Raw genomic sequence first — 24,071 nt, 5'->3', positions numbered from 1 at the left:
TACACTCAATTGATAAATGAGGGCCTATGATTCTATCTTACACACAATCACTCCTTGCCTCCCATCATGAGCCCTAGCATCCCTCCATTATTTAGAGGGCTCTTACACTGGGCTCATATCTGAAATTGCCTTGCCACCATTAAATGTGAGAGTGAGTGCCTGTGTCAACTGATGGCTTAAGTCAAAACCAAAACAATCTTTCACTTGGAGCCAGTACATCATCGCGCTTCATATGTCATGGTCCTCACCACGTGGCTTCATCAAAAGCGATAACCATGGCCGCTTGACGTTAACAGTGACTGCTACTCACCCTGAGCGATGAAGCCCTTGGGCGGGCTGGCAGTGAGCCACGCCTTACAGTAGGTGGGCTCATCTAGCTTCTGGATGAACTCAAACTGACACGGGACCTGCCCGTCGTTGTATATGCTCAGCGTCTCTGCTTGGTGCTGCATGTATTTCACATCCTTAAAGTGGAACTGGAGGACGACAGGCAAAGGGAGACAGAGAGCCAGGTGACCTTCAAGTTAACATTCAAACCCTATGGCTAATGCAATGTTATGAATACAAAATGCTCATAATAGATAGACAATATAAGTCAAGACTTCAAAAGAAAGTATTAAGACATTAACATAAATGGTAATGTGAATAGAGTCCACTCCCTTTGTAAAGCATTATAAATGTATAATACCAAGGATATGTATGAGATGAATGAATATCCATTACCCTGATAGAGCCAGTGGCACTTCACTCAGTGGCACTTTACATGGTAATGTTAGATATAGGCCACTGTAAAAAACTATATATAGTATTCACCTAGCAAGCACCCACACAAAAACGGCATGTTTAAAATAATTAATGGATACATAAATCAGTAATTTGACCAAATTGCCAAATTACTTCAAATAAGCCGATCACAGTTCAGGATGGGGTGATTAAGTCTAAGCTTTCAACAGTCGGATAGAGCTTTACAATACTGAGATCTGAAGGGATCTATGGTGAGAGCTTTACAATGCTGTGTAGTAGTAGTAGTTATTTAGCTTTGGTCATATTAAAATGTATTAATTTCATCATTTTCTTTTTTCACATCATATATCATGTGGCCGCCACCACACACGTCAGGGTCAGTTGGAGACTACTATGTTAGGGGCATTATGGCTTCCTTTATAATAATTTGACCATTAAGGGATACAAGCACTCACCTCTCGCTTGGACAAGGTTACGGACGGAATGCACTCGTTCTCCATCTTGTCTATGGAGCGCACAATCTCTTCAAAGGTTTTCTTGTGGGCCTCCTCGTCCACTACCTTCATCTGCAAGAGCACAAGGAACAAAGTATATTAGCGTCAGAAAAAAAAGAGATGAAAACAGTGGAGGACAGACCTCGTGCTTGTAAATATTTCATTTGAAAGAACCCTTAATTGAGGCCATGGCACTTGTCCCAGACATGTGATTTAAAAACAAGAGGGAATGAATGGGTATATTTTTTGAAAAGCAGCTGAAATTAATTGGGAAAGCACAACATGGATGACCCCCTTAAGCAAGTTTGCTACAGCAGGATTTCATGAATTATGAAAAGAAAAAAAAGAAAGATTAGAGCAACATTAATAGTCAAAGGTCGAACCGAAAATGTATTTGCATTGCATACCTAGTTTGGAAGACTGATGGCACACTTTTTAGAGCATATTTTAAAAAACATTTTAGGATGCTGAATAGAAATGAAAAAGTGAGGGAGTAGAGGTGGCATCAACGCATTGACAGAATGTGTATTCTCGTCTCACCCCGATCTCAAGCAGGGAGCTGACTGGCTTGTGATCACTGGTTTTCAGTGTCATGTGACTCTGGTAGTGGAGCTGCCTGATGTTCTTCCCTCGCCACAGGATCCGATCGCACCAGGCAGGCGCCCGACACTTTTCACTAAAATGCACAAGTAACAGTGAAATAAAACGCTCATTTAAAAATAAAACAATGAAATGTAAATATACCTACAGAATAAATTTCACCACTTTCAACCTGGCAATGCATCCCTAGCCTGGTACACCATCCTGGTGGTGTGAATTATTCCACATTTTGGTTTCTGCAAAACGTCCACCCAGCGTTTGGGGCCAGACCGGTGTGCAGAAGACGCATGATAATGTGAATTCACGCGACTGGGATGGTTTATCAGGCTATGGCATCCCCCAATTAGAAGAAAATGCCAATATATTTCAAAATTTTCAAAATTGGCAAATAGAATTACAAGCTGACAAAGCATTCTGATGTCACACACTGTAAGCATGTAGATTGGCTTATTTTTCCGGTATTCATCATACAATTAAGTATATATGGCTTAATTGGTTATAAATCACTAAGTTAATGAGAGCTATAAATAGCGAATTGATTTTGTGATTATTTTGTAGTCCATCTTCCATATATGTAGCAAGTTGCAACTCATAATGTAATAATGCCTCATAATGTAAAAACGTCTCAAAATGTAATAATTTAAATGTAATAAAACCTCATATAGGTCATCTATTCTTCCACTGTGTGTATGAACCCTGATAGTTTACCTTGTGTCCCACTGGTCAGAGCCTGTGTCGTATTTGTAGGTGGGCTGGAAGTCAATTACACCCTCCACGAAACCAACAAATACGGCCTCCTCATCAATCTGCCTCTTCAGCTGAGAAGCACAGGAAAAAGTCAGCAACACGCTTAAAACAAGCATTTCAGTCACACTACTGTCCAGTGTGTAATTGAGTCTGGAATCAAAAGCTTTCTGTAATCAGCTAATCAAAAGTCTTGTATCAATGAGGCTTTTGTAACCGTACGGTTACATTTTCCCCATTTCCCTCAATGTGTTTATGTCTGTTACTTTTCAGGAAATGGAAAAAAGAGCATGCGTTCCAAATGGATTCAATGTATTTATTTAGTCTCAATCTCTTGTTAACACTGACTGTACATACACTATTTCTTACTGCTTTTTATTATTGGTACCTACTGGGTGCTACTACTAACACATTATGATTACTTTTGTACTGCATTGGAGTGATGCCAACAGATCAATTTCGTTGTACATGTGTGTAAACAGTGTTCAATGATAAAATAAAATCCATCCATCCATCCATCCATCCAACACTTATGAAGGTAAAGACGTGTCCACAGGTCCGTTTCAAGTCTCAAATAAACCCGCAGGGTGCTACATTTCTAACTTCATCATGCATCTTGTTTATAATATTAACGCTTCTAAAGAGAGATCAGACATATTAGCGTGAGGTAGTAATGGAACATTTCATCTCCCGGTTTTGGGGGGAAATGGAAGGTGGGGCTTTTCAATGTAAAATCTGCCTCATCTGCTTGGCACTCTAGTGCCTTTATTCTGAAAAAAAGTGTTAATACTTTTCATAGGTTCAAAATGTATAAAACCCAGAGACCCACGTGTTGTTGTGATCTTGTAGCTCTGCGTTTGTTTGCTAGTTGCTACTATTGTGTGACACTGTATTGTGACAAAGTAGAGCATTTATCCAAGGAGTTACAAGGTTTCTGCCCAACAGTGACACAATGCAGAGACAAAGACAGACAGAACGGAGGGTTGGACATTAACCTGGTCATAGTTGTGCAGCTTTTCAAAGTCCTTCCTGGTGATTAGATCCTTCACATGTTCAACATCAAGTTCACTGATTCGGTAGTTGAGGTCTCCAATCCACAGGACCACGCTGTCAACGACATGGCAGAGAACAGATCTTTTAATGCGTCTGATGTGAATTTCAATTCATTGTTGATAATCATAGTCTACAGAAACAGCAATATTTACTTTCAATATGTTTGTTAAATATTTCTATTGCATCTTGTTTTGTGAACATTTCTTTGGAAAAGAACACCACTCAGTGATGGGCACATTATAGAACATTCAGTAATGGCATTTAACACTGGGCATGAATCCATAAATGTTTAAGATTTGACAGCCAAACAAAAGTCAAAGATGGCAATAAGGATTGGAACAGAGTCAGACAACAAAATCTTGGGACAGGGTAACTTAACCCATTTAGACCAGTTAAACCTATACGTTGTTCAATCCATCATCTGGCATCTGTGTCACATTAGTTGTTGATAATATATACGTATATAGCAACATAATTGTTTTTGATTTTATGTATATATATTTTCAGAAAAAGGCATTTTTAGAATCAGCCTCAGGACTAAAATGGTTTAAACTCTTGTTGTGGCGGCATAATGCCTGGGAAACGTCCTTGTGAGACCAATGGGTGCTTTTATGTGATATCTGAATGCTATGTTAATGGTTTCATACTTGTGCTTCAAAATGGGGAGGGGGGCAAGTGAGGTGTCCAGGTTGCGAAATTGGAGACGGCTGCAAATGTCCTTGTAGTCTTGGTTGCGTCTCTCATACTCCTCAATGTGGGCGGCTAGATGCGAGTTGACCACACAGATGTCGGTGTTGTGAAAGCGAAAACGTATCGCCACCGCACCCTTGTTGCCCTGTGGGACAGCGAGAGCAAGTAAAACAGAGACCGACAGAGAGGGACAAAGAAAGAGAGTGTACAGAGATGATATGAAATTTTGGCCATTGCTCATGATAACAGGGATAGAATTATTACATTTATTGCTTTAACATGCTCTCATCTGGCAAATGCAGTGTTCTTTTTTTCTTCTTCTGCTATATAGTGTGTGTGTGCGCGTGTGCGTGCGCGTGTGCGTGCGTGCGTGCGTGCGTGCGTGCGAGAGAGAGAGCTCCGTTGTTCTCACCATTCGTCCCATGATACCGGTGCCCACGCTCTCAGCCTCGACTTCAGAGATAAACATGGCATGTTCCTTCTTCACGTAGAACAGCAGCATGATGCCAACCAGTCGCACTATCTTCACCTGTACAACACATGTGCACAAGAAGTTATATACAAATACCCCGATGCACCATAAGTACAACACTGGAATTTACAGTACACAGAAACACACACAAATTAACCTAAAATTGGCAAAGCTCCCAGAATCAAAGATCGTGATCTTGATTTAGATTTATTTTTATAATCTTCTTTCATGGGGTCCCTGGTACAATACCTTTTCAGATGGGGTGTCCGTGGCCAAAAACACATCAATTTAGCGGTCCTTGACTTGAAAAGGTTTGAGAACCACTTGCTTAGTTTAGATTGCTGAAGAGCTTTTTTCCTCTGGACAATCAGACACATGAATGAGCTAGCCAAAGTAAAGCTAATACTCCAATATCTCTCTCTATAATATCTATATTATATTGTATATAGACCATGGCAGAGTTGGCATCATTCTGTATGTTATGTGGAACACACATTCCATCTGTGAAAGGTCATGGAGGTCGTCACAGCAGGGAGGTTCAAACCGTTTTTGTGTACCATCCCTGAGCGAAGCTCACACTTTAGTTGTGTGTTTTTAGAAAAAGATCAGTGAAACGGTAACACATATATTGAACTTTAGTGAGAGAAGCTCATTCTCAGAGCTTTGTTTTCAAAACAATTATTCACACCTGAACCAATCGAAGTACATAGCATTCACATATAGTGCTATGACTCACATAGACACAAATAATAAGCAAGAGTCTCAACAATGTGAGACAAATGAGCAGCTTCTACATGGCTGGCAGTATCTACCTACGGTCAAATAGAATAAGAAAGAGTTGGATGGAGTTCACCGTCAAAGTGTCAACCAAAAGATAGGAGCCAAATTCAGAAGATGTTGAGAGCTTTGGGAGTGACTACTGAGTGGATTTGCACAGAAGTAAGGCCCTGTGTCAACAGAGTTGAAAATATTGTAGCTTTCGGCAGGCAAGGGAAAGCGCCTCGCATGCACGGATTGCACGCGCAAGGTAAAGCCCAACGCCAAGCTGCTGGAGTTTCAAAAACGCAGCACTCCCGATATAAACAATTAAACACATGCACCGCAACACCTTGATGGACACAGGGCCTAAAGCTCTTGTTTCCACTGGAATGAAAAGGTGTGTGCAGGCCAGGGAGGGAGTGAGATCATCATCATAAATCACATTCCGTGCTCAGTCAGTCAATCAGCTGAGCACATTCCGTGCTCATACACACAAAGTTTTGCATAGGAGGGGCTAGCGCGTCGGAGGACTAACCGGAATTGTACTGGCTAATTCTTTACTAGACATTGTTCTTCACGACACCTATTACGTAGTAGCCCACTTCCACTTGAGAAACCCCAATGCAGTGACAAGACTACAGAAATCAGCAAATGGCAAATTGTAGATCTGATCAAGAATGACAGTAATAAATGAATGACAGACATATAAAATCATAATAAATTAAACCAATTAGGATCTTCCCCCTTGCCTTATATTTCTCAAAGGACTCCTGATGAAAAAAAACAGAAACTGTAAATCATAATCTCATGACAGAATGTCATCAGCCACTAGTGCAGCCGTCAGGTCTATCAGCCTTAACACGTCTCAACATTTACATATTGATGTAAAACATTTATTTTTCAGCCTGCTGAGCTGTCCCGTGTCAATTAGGGAGCAGCCAAGTGTGGTCTGCTCACAGGGTGACAGGTAACTGAGAAATGGCAGGCTATTATACCAGCTCTGTGACTAGAATGCCTAATGTGTATTGTGTATAAAGCTACAAAATACTTTGTAGAGACCAGAATGACAGCCAAAGGAAGAGGAAACCAGCTGCTTGCAGTCAGCTCTTTTCAAAGGAAGGGAAGTAGATTAAAGCAAATAAGGGGAAGAAAGGGAATTCTCAAAGGAACTACCATATGGGTCCTAAATCCTTCAGACTGATGTGATAACTTTCCAATCAGTTTCAAAGATTACTACAGTATATGGTGTGAAACAAATGTTATGAAGGCAAAAGAACAGATAACTCTGTTAACTGTGCTGAAGAGATCAGACATATTAATTATTTCATATGTAAAAATGTGGTTTTACCGCACGTCAAAGATGAATGAAAAACAAGCCAGACAGACTGAAGCAAACTGTTAAATTATTCACAGCACATTGAAGTCAAATTTAAACATCTGAAATGTCGCACAAATTTAGCGGGTCCAAAGCATTGTGCTAAGCAGACGCACCATCATCACCTGTACAACACACGTGCAACACAGGTCTCTCTTAAAACATACACCTTTGCATCACTTGCAATAAAAAAAAAAATCAGACCCGTCTGAACTGAGTGGTGCTGTACTGTACTCATGCTGTAGTACTGTACAAGCACTCCTCCCTGGCCTGTGTGTGTGTGTGTGTGTGTGTGTGTGCGTGTGTGTGTGACACAGTGACACTTGGTGGTCAACAACCGCCATTTCCGTGCTCGGACAGACAGACCCAGCCAGGCAGGGACACACATTGCTGTCTATAGGAGTGGCTAGCACCACTCAAAAACTGTATTGCTGGTCAAGAATGACCCACGTGCAATGCGATTATGGCAGACAAAAGGGGTTAGAGAAAGGCAAGGTCCTTACTAAAGCATACTTGGCTTCTGGATGCAGGGCCTCGGATACCGCTGACATCCACTCGGGCTCTCTGGGTGTATCGTTGAAAAAGAAAGCCTCTTTGCTCAGGTCCAGTTCCTGGAAACTACAGAAGAGAGGATGAAATAAACAGAGGAAAATGCCATTTTAAATCCTGGGTGGCCATGTGGGTATAGACGCCATACTTTTGGCAAGTAGTGCATGCTGACATCTGCGAAGCTATTGGACACAGCAGGGTGGATGTGACTTACCCCACGCAGTATATGTCTGGAGGCATGGGGGTGCAGCTGAGCCAAGGACGGAGGCTTTCCTTTGGTGCTTGACCGTTCACATTGTACGTACCGAGGAAGAAACTAAAAGACACAAAGAGCAAGATCAAGATGAGAAATGAGGAAATTAGATTATTATTTTTCTCTCCATCTGTTCCTCCTAAATATGGTTGCACATAGCATCAAACCAGCAACCTATTGGCTACCAGTGATCTGCTGTACCTCCTGGCCAACCTACAACCTAAAGACCTAAAGTACAAATGGCTTGTACAGTAAAACTGTGGGGGTGGAGAAAACAAAAGAAAAACTTTATTGGGAAAAACACACTAAGAAAGGGCTAAGTCTAAGGAATTTGTATTTTTTTTAACTTTACGTTTGGTAAAACTATGCCTTCTGTGTATGCTCTAAATGCCACTCTGTAAAGGACACCAGAATTAGTTTGCACACGTACCAGCAGAGGGCGGTGTGCTCTACAAATGAAGGTTGGAGACCACCTGATGACCTCTCTTCCAGGCCAAGGCTTCATCCATTGGAAATGGATTATGTTCGCATCTTTGATGTATTTACAAACTGTCCTAAGCTATAAGCTGCTAAGTAAGCTTCAACAGTAAAAAGTAGTTTAAGGGAAGTACAGTATTCAAAATTCTGAATGCAAGTACAAGTTCAACTAATATTCAGCAACATGAAAAGGAAGTGTGTTCTACAACTGACATTCCTCCCAGTAAAGGTGTGAACCCTGTAAGCTGATGCACTCAAATGTGGTTAAAAGAGCACCTGGGCTGCAAAGGCCTGACAGCGTGTCATGGGTTCGAATCAAATTGCGTGTCACTCCCGATCTCCTGTCAGTCTACTGTCCTATAAATAAAAGGCATAAAAGCCCCCCAAAAAATCTTTAAAACTGGAAAGAGTGCTGCTTAATGTAGCGTTGAGCTCAGTGTGTGGAAATAGATCCCACATCAAGTTGACTTCTAGGTTGTAAATCATCCTCGTAGTCATTCTGTGGCCTCACTTCATTCCTGCCCACATTGTCTTTTTAGCGCAACTTCAGAAATGTTTTGGATGCACAACTAGGCCAGCAGAGGACTGCTCAGCACTTTTGCAGTCTGAAAACACATCAGCATCAGAGTTCTCAACGGGTTCTCAACGGGCCTGAAACAAACTGAACCAACCGGGAGAGTTGAAGTCAGAGCAAAACCCGATCTATCATCACATACAATACCTGAGACCTAGAGAGGGGTGGGGATGGGGGGAGTTTTATCAATGTTTCATTGTTTCGAGATTGATGGTTCTGACCATCACATAATGCTTGTCATTGCTTGTTGCTTCAAATCAATATCTAGCAGGTTCAGTGCAGTCCAAGCCCTTCCAAAACCATTAGAATACTGGAATTTAATCGTTTGCCTGAACCCAGCCCTACACATAGGCTTTGTTGGGGGCTTGGTGCTGAAACTAAGAACTCTACTCAGCACACCCACCATTTCACTTTGGTGCTCACAAATAATAACAACTAAGCATCTATCCGGGCAGAGTAATCTACAATAACATCTCTGCCTAAACCGCTTTTTTGTTTCAGTTTAGGTTGACAATTTTACACTCAAAACTAGACCAGCTGAGGACAGTGAGTAACTTCTGCAACAATGCAACCGTGTTCCTCAATTTCAAATGATTAGGAATTATTAATGCTTAATATTTATTCAACAATCAATGTTGAATAATGCTGACTGTTGCCGTCATTGTGTATGATTAACTGCATAGTCATGATGTCGTTATTGTCGTATTGTCTGTGTGAATATACTAAAACAGCAGTGTGCCGCACCAACCGTAAGCCACTATGATAAATACAAATAACTCTCTAGGTTTTACTATGATGTCAAAACCAGATTCTCAAAGCAAGTAGCCTGTAGAGGGCGCTGATACACCATTTACCTAAAGGTAGGCCTATATACAGTGAGTGAGTACGTCGCGCATCAAAAACCATTGGATGTAGCCTCCCTACACTTTCCTCACTCTATTCCACCAGAATAATTAGGAAGGCAAAAAAAATCATTGCAGACAACTCTCACCCTGCACATTACCTCTTCAATCTCCTCCCATCAGGCAGGAGATATAGAAGCATCAAGAGCTCCACATCTCGCTTCAGAGATAGCACTTACCTCGTAGCCATTAGACATCTGAACTAGATGTATGTATATGTAGCAATATGCATAGTGCACTTTAAAAACAATGTAATTCCCTATGCTGCTGGTTTTTGTATTGTATTGTCTTTTTTGTTTTTGTATCTATGGTTGTCTGTATATGTTGAGTATGAACCAAGACAAATTCCTATCAACTTGTTGACATGGCAAATAAATTCTTGAATCTTGAATCTTGAGTACACAATAATGCCATTACAACTAATAGTTCGTAACAAAACTCACTTAGGTAAAAAATGTATTACATTATTGGACATTCAAAAAGTGAAGGGGCCCCCATATTTTAGTCTACAGATTAGACACATTAATAACAAACATGCAACATGTATTGGAGCACAGAAGATTTTGTTTGTTCAAACAAAATAAAAATGTGCTCATTCCTCACTCAGGAACGAGGCACATGCCATAGAAAAGGCCCTTTTAAGGGATCGTGATGTGTGAGAATGAAGTGGTACCTGAAGTCCTCCAGGTTGGTGTAGAGGTCTTCTTTCTTCTGTAGCTCACATCTGATGAGGTTGTCACGCAGGCCGCCAAACTGCGGCATGGCCAGCATTTGGGCTTTGTTGGACGGTGTGTGGCTGGACGAACGCACCATGTCATCCCGACCCTCGCGGCTCCCTTTGCCTGGGCTGGTGGTGCACAACACAAGAGGAAGAGAACGGGGTGGGGTAGGGGTTGGTGGATTGAGACAGACAAAAATAGAAGCATGGTTAGATTGCCACTAGTGTGTGACCTCAGTGGTGAGACCACTACTACCTCCAGGAATGGCCAGCTTGTGTGTTTACATAACCCCATTCGGTGTCTTTGCACAGACCAAATGCCTAGCAACAGTAGTCTCTGTAGCAGTTAGTTTCCAGTTTACTGTTTAATTGAGGAACCTTGTTTATCATAGTATCTTGTGAACACTTTTCAGGATTCAAATCCAATAGCAAAAGTAGCAGATAAAATTTGGTTCTTCTTTGTGCCGTGTTTTAAACTATGCTCTGTTTGCACTTTGCAGACGCCTTTTTAAATGAGAAATTATTTCTCACTAAATCAGAACCTGCTATGGATTCTAATTACAGCAAGGTGTTATTATGGAGAGGCATATTAGGATCTTTGTAAAACAACCAAATTGTGATGAAATTTGTAAGTATCCAGTATTGTAAGTTGCCAGTTATCACAAAAAAGAAAAAAGTGTAATGTATATCCATCCCATACATGTCTGGACAGAAACCTTAGATTCTACCCTAGCGGCTAGTACCGCAGTGTGTCACGGCTCCATCAGACTCCTGGTGGGCTATGCAGCCGAGCTCTATTTCTGTGTCATCAATATGGCACAGGCCAAAAGGGGGTGAGAGCGATATTCAATATAGCTTTAACCTTCCAGGAAAAATACTGTCGGAAAAATACTGTCGGTATGCTCTCACAGTACAAGACACATTCATTTTACGATGTGCACTGTGCAGCAGCAAGTATAGCCCAATGTTTATGCATTTGACTTAAACTCTATATACTTCAGTGACTGAAGTCCACTGGGTGGGGGTAAATAATTGGTCCGCTTCTTTCGTCCCTAGTCAACACCATCTACACCAAAACATTTTGCCCCAGAATAGGCACGCTATGGCTCATGCGGTGAAGACACGTGCAAGATCGACAAGAGAGCTGAATTCCCCTAACCTCCACAGCTACCGCCAATGCTTCCTTAAGTCGGGTTAGGCCCCATCGACTGCTTTGCAACAAGCACTAAGTACTAGACTGTGGTAAGAGCGGTATGCAGGGGAAGCAGGTTGTTGTTGAAGATGCTAGGTCAGCAAGCTTTCCAGGCTAGCATAAACAAAAGTTTAAAAAAAAGGATCAAGTCTCACCTCCCCGGCCTGGACTGTTCTGCTCCACTGTCAGCACTGTGCTCCTCCTCTAGCGATCCCTTTTTGTCTGTCCTCGAAGATTTCCCTGTTTGGAAGGAGGTGGAGGGAGAAACAGAGAGAAGGAAGCGTTTAATTTAGATTACTAGACCGGTTCCCGGCTGTAGAGCAGTCGGTAAGAATGGAAGTTGGAGATCCATGCCCCACCTGGCTATGCAATACCCGTTGTACCTGTGTCAGAGTACCCGTTCCACCCATCTGTCTGTGTCCCTTTTATGCCCATATATGAAGATTTCTGGATTGGCTCTGTGTCCCTTTATTCCTATATATGGAGTTCTGTGTCAGGCATGCCCAAATATGGAGTGTTGTGATGTCAGAACAGGCCAGCTCCATATTGTATAACAGTGGCTAAGGAACTGCCAAAATATCAGAGCTTTTGGCATGGTAAATGGTGCATTTATATAGCGCCTTTATCCAAGGCGCTTTACATAGATTGTGCATTACATTCACCCATTCATACACCGATTGCGGCGGAAGCCATGCAAGGTACCAACCAGCACATCGGGAGAAATTTGGGGGTCAGTGTCTTGCCCAAGGACACTTCGACATGTAGACAGGAGGAGCCGAGAGTAGAATAGGATAAAAACAAGTTTGTTTTGTACAGCATGACTTTAATGTTTTTAAAGTAACCGGAAGTTACGTCATCACTCCGTTGTTACTATGGGACTTAATGGGAGTATCGCCTCTTGTTCTAGAATCTCTTTGGTATTCTTGCTTTGTTGCCTGGGAAGCCACCTCTCTCCGCACTGCTACTAAGTGTGCCTAGTATGTGCTACCACCCTGGACTGTGAGAGCTCATTGTAATGACACGCATAAGCAGACACACCCACGACAACCCTTCACTTTAGGCCTTGATAACTAGTCTGTGGAGAATCAATTAAGAGCTAATCATGACTGATGCTGAAGACATACACTCGGGTCGATAGTAAAATGTCAAGTCAGGACTCAGCTTGTTGTAGTCAATGGACCAAGGCTGCCTGCTGCAGTTGGTTACAGTTAACGCATCTCAAGTAGTTGGAATTAATGAAGAAGTGTCAAGCGTGAAACAATATGGCTCCTGTCTACTGAAGCTTGGCAGAGGATTCCTCTGGATAAGAGAAGCAGAGTTCTCTAGTCAGAAAATTCATTTAAAGTAGTTAGGGAAAGCTTCGTTTTAAGGCTTTGCTTTATTACTCACAGAGGACAAGATTATGTTCTGCAAGGAGGCAAACTAGCTTTGTATAACTGCACCTCTCTCTGTCTCTGTTGGGCCATTAATTAAGACACTCATATGTCTTATGGACTTCCATTGTGCGTTGCAGTAGACGAATTGTTAAGATGTGATGGTGTATCGGATAATCCTATGGATTAGTGAGTTTCTAATCACATCGCATTCACATACTTGTGTAGCGGCACTGTGTTACAGCTCTAGAATCAAACAAGACCGACAAAGGTCCATATTTATTTCAAATGCTGTCACTGTACCAGCCCCATCATTTTCAAACAGTTAATCATTTATGAATCATTAACTTCATAACTGCAACATGCAACCAATTAGTACTGTAAGTGTGTGTGTGGGGGGGGGGGGGGGGGGGGGGGGGGGGGGGGACATTTCACAACCATTTTGTTGTAACGTTCACAATATACTTCAGTGCCAATAGGATACACAGTGAGGCCTGGGGTACATTAGATATTGTATAGCCAACCGTTCAGCGAATGTCATATTATACTGCATGCATGTAAGGATTGCTGATGACCTTTTCAAATCAATTGTATTTAAACTATATAGCATATTTCATACACGATAAAAACAAATGTTAGCGCACGAGAGAGTTAGAGAGAGAGAGAGAGACAAGAATACTTAATGTCTTATGCCTGCTTTTAAAATATAACGCATTTTTGTTCAGAATTGGACCAATGTATGTATCACCAGATTCAGATTTTATTCTAGTAGGTACCAATTAAGAGGTCTGATCATGGACTGGAAGATCTGACTGGTAGGCAGTGAGCAGAGGTCAGAGTCAGAGATGTATTATTCATAAGCTAAACCGCTGATTACTTTACTTTGTTTATTTGGACAGGACAATGCATATTAATGGACATCACATGGACGTAAATACACCGGATATAGCAAAGATGCTAGTTTTCATCCACACAAAGAAACACAAAAACAGAAAATAGACAAACAGTGGAATACATTTACATAACATTACATAGGGAACGCAGCATAAAAATACACCTAAAACAAGATCACAATCCCTTATACACAGAGGAAGGCCATTCCATGCTACACAACCCTGTACTGAGAGGACATTTTGACCGAATGTGGGGCACTTCGCCATAGATATTAAGAAATAGATGCCTCATTTGCCGTGCTTGAAGTGCAGTGCTGAAGGCTTTTTTTTTTTTTTTTAACAAATCTTTATAACAGTCATGACCGTATACATTACAATACAAAACAAGACAAACAAACAAACACAAACAACAAAGTTATTAACAATACAACATCAGAGCCAGGGGGATTAGATTACTAACACAAAACATTAAAGAGTGAACACAAAGCAACAGTTCTCCGCAGCTTTATTATTTAGAAGTGCTGAAGGCATTCGCTGTCACTCAAGTGACTACTGGCCAATCACAGCGCGTCTTTTCCGGGACTTATGTTACGCACGCGGAAGCTTGACAAGCTTCCGCTTTGCTTCCGCTATTCTTCGCAAGGAATGTCGGGAAAATAGTGCCTTCAATTTTGACACACGCCTCAGAGCCGGAAGGGGCGTCTATGTATATATGTCTATGCACTTCGCAATCTCCTCGAGTGGTTGCTCTGGTACCGATTCCCCTATCGGGCTTCCATTTAATGAATTCACTTAGGGGGGCGGGCACAGACCATGTAGGGTCTTGTATATGACCGTTATATATATATGACATTTTAAAGTTATCAAAGCTAAAAAAAATGAGCCTCCGGAGGATGTTACAATGATGATATGAGTGGGGCTTCCTGTCAAACACTTTGAGTGCACTCTTGTAGAGCTGTTCTATGGGTTTGAGAATAGTCACACCTGTGCAAGACCAGTTTGTGAAACAGTATTCAATGTGTGATAGGATCATACAGTGAAGATACGATCTGGCAGCTCCAACTGTCAAGAGTCTAATTTGTTTAAAATGTTTTTTAAAAGATTGACTACATGAACGCTAATATACCTATTCTGGGCATGTCATAAGAGAAGATAGATCGGCTATTTACAGCAAAGATATTTTGCGTAGAGGGAAAAAAGGATGTGGCCGACAAGTACAGACCCATGGGGTCAATATAGTTATACTATAGGCAGGGTTCAAGAAGTGGTTACTTAAAATAGTTTGTTTTTCTTTTTGCTTTCATTTTTGACAATATGAATTTACTGTTCAACACAAACCATGTGAATGCTTGCCTTGGATATCAAGTGGATAGATTATGTTTTATGAATGGTTTTATTTAACCTGCTGGGTGTTGGTAAGAGTCTGAATCTGAATCTGTCCTTGTTTGTTTTTAACTAACAAGGATGTTCACACAAAAAAAAGATGCGTCATGATGGAAAATAAAATACAGATTTCTTAACCAAATGTAAAGTGATTTGCAATTACTTTGGTCAGGATAACATGAGATGAAATGTTCATATCGTTCTGTCTATGAGAGTTCCTACTAGTCTATGACTCAACAGAGGCTGTGCATGCACCCGTCTTTAACCGCAGTTTTTAACCACGTAGTAGTCGTAGTGTATCTTTTCTGATGTCTGTGTGCAATGGTGATGCAAGTCTACTATATTAACATCTATCTCAATGGTAGCTCTGAATAAATAATTCAAGTGTGTGTGTGTGTGTGTGTGTGTGTGTGTGTGTGTGTGTGTGTGTGTGTGTGTGTGTGTGTGTGTGTGTGTGTGTGTGTGTGTGTGTGTGCAAACAGGAAATGGAAAGAGGACTGCCCACTGCATGATAAGACAACTCCCATCCTAGGGAGAAATGCCATTGGAAGGAGTGGGCCTGTAGTACAGTGCTTTGCCTCAAAAGCTGGCCCTCCTCCCTCACTTACATGTGCCATTACATCACAGTGTAAAAACAGCTACAAACTGTAAAACAGACATGGCTTTAGTCCTAAAACAATTCACAAAGAGTTTCACATTTTGTCCTATGACATAAATTACACCCGTTAATATCATACATTTTGAAACTCTGATCTGCTTTTTAAAATCATAAAAACTGTTGCTTTGTGAAGATTATAATATATTGTCAAACAAAACGTGTTAATATGATAAGCCGTTGCCTGCTGCAGAGCTAAATTCTTGTAACTTATCTAAAACCCAATGCGGAACATTCCTTTGGAAATCTGCGGTGGGATCCCATGGTGAGAGTAACTTCTGGGTTGGCCTACAAATAGACACGATCCCTGCAGCGGTCTACTGGCCTTGTTAAACCGTGAAACAAGCGATGAAAAACAAATTGTGCTACTGGCCGAGATCAAATGCAGACAGGGTTATTAGGTGCTTAGTCGAGAGACTGCAGCATTTCGCCAACCCTATGATTGTCAGACCAGGTTGAAATGGTAATTAAATCACAGTGCTTGTTTAAACTGCTTGGTGCAACTGCAACAGCTGGGTGGGGTTGGTCATTTAAAACAATACGCCTATAATGAGTGCTACAAAGTTCAGACATGAATCACAGGAAAACATTTGAAGACAACGGTATTCATTTCCTTGGTGGAAATGGTACCCGTGTGCCCCACTTTGAATTGCTCTCTAAATCATCGTCCCATTAGGGCTCTCAAAAACTATGGGCATAACCTATACCCAAAAATATTAATTTAAGTCACTGAAACAGACTTGCCTTCTTTCAATTGCTTATTATATTACATTTTTATTCTCACATTTGATTATATTTTATGGTCTGCCTATTGTTCTTGTAATCTTGTTTTCATGCTGCTATGCACATACAGTACAGCCTACTGTATCTATGAGGAAGAGGGGAACGAATACCAATGAACATACCTCTGCGGTGTTAAGATGGATAAACACATACAAGGCTTAATGCTAAATTAACCAGTCCGCTTTCATGGGAAAGTGTAGCTCTGATCCATAGCCCTAATACCCTTGGCATTAGAGCTATGGACCAGAGCTAGGGAAAGTGGCTAGCTGGCTGCATACAAGTTGTGTACTGTATGGAATGGACTGTAGCACCCTTTTCATGTTTGTGTCTGTGCCAGCATTGTGTTGAAACAGACAATAGACTTCAACAAGCTGTATTGCCTCGTATGCCAAGACTTGCTCCAAGTCATACTTTCTTTCTTACTACAAGTGGACAAAGGGCAAAGGCACTCGTAAAGTGCAACATTGCATAACAACTTAAATTACCTATGATGCAGAGGGACTGATTAATACAACTCATCTTTGGGCTCAACTTTGACGGCATTACTTCTTGAGCAACTCACATGATGGGGCTAACAGTAAAGGTGGTTGCACACTGGACGCGTTTTTCGGATTTTGTGTTTAACTGCCGGTTTTCCGAAAAACGCGTCCAGTGTGCAACCAGCTTAATGGTAGTTCCTCGCCTTACATCTGACAATAATATTACAGAAAGGCTTTTCTGATATGCCTTCAAATATGGGCAATCATTTCCATTACATTTGCCTGGTGCAGATACAGGCGGCTTCGTTTACTTCATTATGTTACTATCCTGTTTATCCTGAGAAAGTCATTGGCATGATAGGGCGTGAAGAAGGCAACTTAAAATCCAACAGGGGCGCCAGAATGCTCACCCACTCCATTTGTTACACCGCCAAACTAAAACTGTAACAGCAGTGTTTATTTCCATGTTCCACCAAATAACACAGCGTATAGTCATGTTTATGTTATGGCTCTTATTCCAAACAAGAGTTCTCATCAATCAAGACCATCGACAGACATGCAATCCCCAGCCACCACTGTCCGCATGAGCTTGAGAAATCTTAACACAGCATATGCAACAATAAAGAAAGTAGTAAATACTTATATATACAGCCACAGTATCAAATACATATTTTTCTAGCCCAGCGAACGATGGCCTACTAGCTATAGCTGGTTCAAGTTAGCTTCCTTCACAGAAACGACAATAATATAATAACGAGAAGTGGCTAACATTAGCTAGCAAAATACTACTGGAGCTGGGCTGCAGTGGCAGCTTGCATTGGACTGAGCGATGCATGCAAGAGCGTTTCATTCGAACGTTATATCGCAACATCACAATCATTCATATATATTTCCCCATGACATACCGGTGTCTTTGATCACCCTAGACATCTCCCTGTACCGCGTCCACGCATTCTTCTGTGCACGGCCGGCAACACACAATCTGAGGACCTGCTTCTCATCTGGCTAGTAGGAGGAGTTCAGTTCTCTCTCTGAGTCTAACTAACCCCATAGCTCAAAGGGATGGTGATTGATTGTTGACTGAATTAATTAATTTGAATACTTGCCATTTAATTTGAATTTTGGCAGCTTTATGTTAGCTTCCATATTATGCAATACATGCCTGTAAAATGAACCAATCGAGCAATAAAGTCACATGACATTTCTTTATTCAAATCCAGTATATGATTAAAATATTGTGCTGTCCTCATCAAACCCTGTACACTCAAGACACTGCCCCCCACCCTTAGATCTCCATATATGGAGCTGACCTGTTCTGACATTCCATATGTTGATCTGACCTCATCAAACCCTGTACACTCAAGACACACTCCATGGCCAGACCTCATCAAACCCTGTACACTCAAGACACGCTCCATAAATGGCCAGTACAGAATTAATTCCATGTTGATCTGACCCCCTATGGCCTATGCCAAAGCGCCAGCACTCGCCCAGCAGTCTGCCGTCACCCAGGCGGATGCGTGCTTCTTGCCCTCAGGGCGTCTTACTGGTCCCCTTGGATTAATAGTGTAAAGTCATAGAATAGGTCCTGACGGCTATCCCCACCCACCCCTTAGGGCCAGATGCGAAACTATAGATGGTCAGTGCTGGCGGGCAAACCTGACCCCTCATACACCAAGCAGCTGCATTATCCATTCAGTTAAATAGACAGCCCGGCAGCCCCCCTAGCGAGTAGCGAGACAAGACTAGACCCATAGTGCCCATACTGTACAATACATACAGACAAGACTTTTTATTACTTGAGGGTCTCCAAAATCTCCTGCACTGACTGGAAGCTGACAAACAGAAAGACCTTTATTGATCCGGCAGGGGAAATTCATGTGCCAAAGGCATGGCAGAAAGAAAGGAGATACAGCTATGGGTAGCACTAGCAAGGGAAGGATGGACATCCTCTCTATACATAGGACGGTTATTTCAACACAAGATGCCCTCAAACAGATTACGTTAAATCGAGATGACAAATGACAAACAGACGACAAACTTCCTCACACCTCAGGCAAGTATATTACAGACTCTTTGTAGCATTTGAAGATTGTGGAAGAGTTGCCTGGCTTGACAGATATAGGCATGGGTAAGGGCATCGTGTTTAGCTGGGGGTAACTACAGGCTACTAAAATGCTTTCATTGTTTTTGTTTCAATGGTGTATTGTAAAACTGCAATCTAATTTTCCAGAATTGTTCAGGACCTGGGCCCCTAAAGGCTTCTAATCAATATGTAAAGATCTGTGCTGAAAGCAAAGGCTGGAACAGCGAAAACATCCATACGATGGAAATAATCTCAACATTACTGATCATTCAACTAAGTCCTATATACCATCGAGTGTTGTGTTACAGATTCATGAATATGAATGGCACTGACAGCATTCATTTTGCTGGTCATATGAAGGACATTTCTGGTTTTCCATTGCAAGATAAGAAGATGACAAACCTGTTTTCTTCTGTTTGCTGATTTTAGTGAGAGTTGCTGGGAGGGGAGCAAGGGCTTGTTTAACAACTTCTTTGCCTTTTGATTTGGTTTTATACTTGTTGAGCCATTCAAACTTGGGTATCTGTGAGGGAGACTGGCAGACATCTGAAGAAAGATAAAGAAAAACAAGAGGGAAGTAAATAGATCAGAATAATTATTCAAAATCAAACTGAAATGGAAATAAAGTGATTATCTCAAAACATGTGTGACATTTTATTTGTGGCAGTTTTAATTTTCTGCTTACCAGTATTTATTTAGGCAAAATAACTGATGTTGAGTTAAATACTTGACTTAAACATAAAAAGGCTGATGATTGTTCAATGCAATGTATAACAGTTTTTGTTTTGTTTTACCCTCTAAAGGAAATTAAACTCTTCTCTTGTGCACAGCATAGAAGAGACAGCTGTCAGCTGCTCATATGCTCTGTGACCCAACTTTCACAACTTTCATGATTACTTTCAATGAGACCACACATTAACATTTGTACAGTACATCATGGCAGTCTCAATTTGGTCTACTCACCCTCAGAGTTTCTCACATTCTTTCTATTAACTACAACATCATCTGACAAGCCACTTAAACGTTCCATCACTGGTATCCCTCAGAAGGTAGCAAGCCTGTGTGGCTCCTCGTAGAATACTTCAAAAATGTAACTCAGACCACATATCATTCACCCTCCATCTTCAGGAGAGATTTCCACTGTGCAAAGTAGTGGGCCAGTGCCAGATGTGACACATCCTGGCGAAGAGGCTAAGAGACAGCATCTCTAAGCTACTCTTTTAAGTGACACTATTTTGTTCAGAAGAGGACACGGTTAAAAGAAAGAAACAGACTCAAAATAAGAGAGAGGTAGTTTATCTCCCTCTAGCCAATGACAAGCTACACGAACAACATAATTAAAAACTCCGCCCTATTCTCTCTCTCTGTCTCTCTCTCTCTGACAAGTACACGTCACATTTCCCTATTGAATGACAAATTGACACCACCGGTTGTGTGATTTTTAACTTCAGTGTAATCTTTGGAAGCCAACAAGAGAATATTCTTGTTCTTTCATTATGTATATATATATTTTTTCATTAAATATTGTAACATATCTACAAAATATTATTATTCTCACCTACACCCTGTGATATGCAAGACGAATGTAGCCTCCCTGTCTGTCAGGTTTTCCTAAAGGCAGTAAGAGCAGATTATTGTCATACCTGCCCTTCACGTGTCACCTATTGTGTGAGACAGGCTGTTCCAGGAAAAATACTATTTCCAAATAGTAAAACCGAAACACATGTAGAAGGCAGACACATTGTAAGATTAACTTTGTAGGCCTACTGTATGTGTTCAAGTGATTGACCTGAGCCTTTTATACTTATAATTATTACAGGTCCATTTGGTTCGATTTGTACACTAGGTAAATTGGGGTCCTAGAGATAACATGAAATGGAGTTCCGTGGCCTATTGCTTGTCCTTGAAATTAAAATGTTTCAAGACATACAGTACTGCGTCCGTGTCCAACGTACCACTCCAGGCCCGGTTGATCTCGCTGAGAAAAAGGCGTGAATGGGAACCAAAGGGGAGTCTGAGCTCTAGCTCCTCCTCCTGGAAGCTTAGTCTGACCCTGGTGTCAGCTCCTATAGAGAACACAATAGAATACAAACTCACATTGAAACATTTATTTAATCTAAAACAAACATTGAAATGTTTGTTTCATTAAAAGTTAAACATTTGGTTGCAACAAGGCAAATGGACAAATATACACAAGACATCATGCATTAATTTAGGACACGTTATGCAATCACGCAATGAAGACATGACAACTGTGGAATGTTTGCAAGATTTGCACCTTGGCTTGAAAGCACTTGAAAGCACTACAGGTAGGCATACTGTTTGCCTGCCTAAATGTGTGTATATGTTTTTGAGCATCCACTACAGATTTCAGCATTGACAGTGTGTATCAGTGTGTGTGTGTGTGTGTGTGTGTGTGTGTGTGTGTGTGTGTGTGTGTGTGTGTGTGTGTGTGTGTGTGTGTGTGTGTGTGTGTGTGTGTGTGTGCGTGCGTGTGTGCGTGCGTGCGTGGGAGGTTATCTCTTTCAGATGTACAGTTTGTGGGATGTATGATACAAACACACACACACAGACTGTATGTATTTGTTACCACCAGGAGTGTCTGGGAGCTCCAAACATGAGCAGGTTTAATGTATAACTTTATGGGCCACAATTGCAATGTTGCAGTGTAATAAAGAGTTAAAGAGGAAACTCACCCACAACTGCTAGTTCATCCGGTGATGACACTGAGGAGATTGTACCAAGATACAGAGATTAAGATGTGTCAACAATATAACAGTTTTTGAGGGGCGCTAGCCCCTCCTATGTCCAGCTTTGACAGCTTTGAAAACACAAACTTTGTCCTAACACAAACATTAAATGCCATTGATAATGAATGGCCAGTTTTACGTCATTGTCCAAACGCAACCATTAAATGCCATTGACAATGAATGGTCAGTGTTTGTGTAAACACAAACATTGAAGACGAAGGTGAGGACGCAAATTCTAATTGGCCGGAATGAGATGATGCATGATGATATATGATGATAAGAGTGCCCCTCACTTAACACAGGTATGATTTTATACCAAAACAAGGTGGGTATCCAGCATTTTAAAAACGTACAAAATAATTGCTGAGACCATGTTTCCATAAGACCGTGCTGACATTAAAGCCAAGCCACAGGCCAGAACCATAGAGTAAGACAGGGTTACGACATTGAGGGGGCAGAAAACAGCATGGTCACGTGGTTCATGTACCCGTGCGAGCCCATAGACTCCAATGCATTCTGTAAACTTCCGGCTGTCCCTTTTAAAGGTTGTCCCTTTTAAAGGGACAAACCAATAGAAGTCTATGTAGAAGAGACTGGCCCCATGAATGAGTTGTCGTAACTCTGTCTTACTCTATGGCTCTGCCACAGGCGCACCGTTGCTCTACTCTACTACACTGTTCAGTGGTCTGCCATGACAATAGGGGCCACATATATCCCCCGCCCTGAGGGCCACAGTCACACCATTGCTCCAATCTGCATCAAACTTGGCACAAACATTGTTAAGGGGCATAGCAGCGTTCTGCCTTCAAATTTAGTTATTTTAAAAATGCCCACTAATTACAGGATTTCAAGGAAAGAAATGACACCTGTTGAATACATTTTCAGCATAGAACATGTTTTAAAAATTGCTGAAGATGTAAAGTTACCTTCCACAACAGCAAAGTCATACGATATTGGAATGATGTCCTCGAGTGACACATCATCAGCAGTGATGGCCATCCTCCTGTGGTTGTACACAAAAAGCCTGCAGTACAAAATTGGCAGGAAGGATTACAAGATTTGTCATGATGTCAATACAACCAATCATGATAACTGCTACCTGCAGCCAGGTCAGTATCGTCAGTAGCCTACTCACGCATGTTCTTTTGTGGACTCAACTAAACCCAGTAGTCTGCTTTCAGTCTCCTTGTCAAAAAGGATGACACATTGGACAGCATATTTGCAATTAAGTTAAGGAAAAATAATATAATTTCCCCCTCGATGCCAATTGCAAAAGAAGGATCGTGCATTTGTTAACGTGCATTCATTCAACTATGCAAACAATAATGTCACATCGAGCTAAGCAAAGCAAAGTTACTATATTTACCCAGGGTAACTGGACTAAGCATCAGATACTTGTTTACAGCCAGGCCCAGGCCAGCTAATTAATATCAAGCTGGTGAAACGCTGCCATCTTGTGGATTGACAGTCTAATTGCAGAACTTGGATCAATGCCTTTGAAAGTCACACCCGAGCTCCCGGTGCGCATTTCCGAACGCACCCAATGTAATACTAGAAGACAGACAGTAGCATACATCATGTATGATACATGTGCTCTGAAATTGAATTCATGTATAATATAGAAAAATATAATCTTTGATAAATAGGCACACCAAAACACTAGGCTATAATAAGCGTATTTGACCCACGATCTGGAAGCTGGCTGACTGCAATGTTACGTGTAACGGAACTCAAACTTGAACTTGCTGCTGCAGATAATACTACTAATGCCGATAATATAGACTAGTCGACACACACTAGACAAATAACAATGAACGAAGAAAAGGATACTATAATACAATTCTCCTCTTTTCCCAAAGTCTCCTGAATTGCGACGGATTGGTCCATATTCAGAACGTGTTGACTTGAGTGTTGTTGAGCAATAAAGTGACAGCTTCTGTCAGGACACTTTCCTGCAAGTCCAAGAAAGTTGAAACAACCTAGACTTTAATAAGTGGACAAATTTCTCAGACTACGAGGCTAAATTCCTTTTCAAAACAGCAGACAGTGAGCGTGGTGCGTAGAACCCGTAGA

General features: G+C 41.4%; 1 protein-coding gene across 3 annotated transcripts in view; it reads right to left on the bottom strand.

The window, feature by feature from the left end:
* The window catches only part of inpp5b (inositol polyphosphate-5-phosphatase B), a 30,912-nt gene extending 7,761 nt beyond the window's left edge, over positions 1–23,151 (bottom strand). Inside the window, exons 1-16 of one of the 3 annotated variants that reach the window (XM_079504638.1) lie at positions 23,134–23,151; positions 22,925–23,022; positions 21,945–21,974; positions 21,204–21,314; positions 19,651–19,794; positions 11,752–11,836; positions 10,360–10,533; positions 7,695–7,796; positions 7,435–7,549; positions 4,738–4,854; positions 4,283–4,470; positions 3,578–3,689; positions 2,547–2,656; positions 1,779–1,914; positions 1,200–1,310; positions 311–476 (exon numbers count right to left, since the gene is read on the bottom strand). In XM_079504638.1, the coding sequence (XP_079360764.1) occupies positions 311–476; positions 1,200–1,310; positions 1,779–1,914; positions 2,547–2,656; positions 3,578–3,689; positions 4,283–4,470; positions 4,738–4,854; positions 7,435–7,549; positions 7,695–7,796; positions 10,360–10,533; positions 11,752–11,836; positions 19,651–19,794; positions 21,204–21,314; positions 21,945–21,974; positions 22,925–22,997 (1,774 nt within the window). In that variant the 5' untranslated portion in view covers positions 22,998–23,022; positions 23,134–23,151. Of the gene's footprint in view, positions 1–310; positions 477–1,199; positions 1,311–1,778; positions 1,915–2,546; positions 2,657–3,577; positions 3,690–4,282; positions 4,471–4,737; positions 4,855–7,434; positions 7,550–7,694; positions 7,797–10,359; positions 10,534–11,751; positions 11,837–18,067; positions 18,223–19,650; positions 19,795–20,211; positions 20,360–21,203; positions 21,315–21,944; positions 21,975–22,924; positions 23,023–23,133 lie in introns of those variants that run through there. The other 2 variants (XM_079504639.1, XM_079504640.1) reach the window with 2 other exon arrangements.
* Positions 23,152–24,071: the final 920 nt, after the last annotated feature.

Source organism: Electrona antarctica, assembly GCF_951216825.1.
Source record: "Electrona antarctica genome assembly, chromosome: 6".
Classification (NCBI taxonomy): Eukaryota; Metazoa; Chordata; class Actinopteri; order Myctophiformes; family Myctophidae; genus Electrona; species Electrona antarctica.
This window is presented reverse-complemented; position numbering and strand designations above follow the sequence as displayed.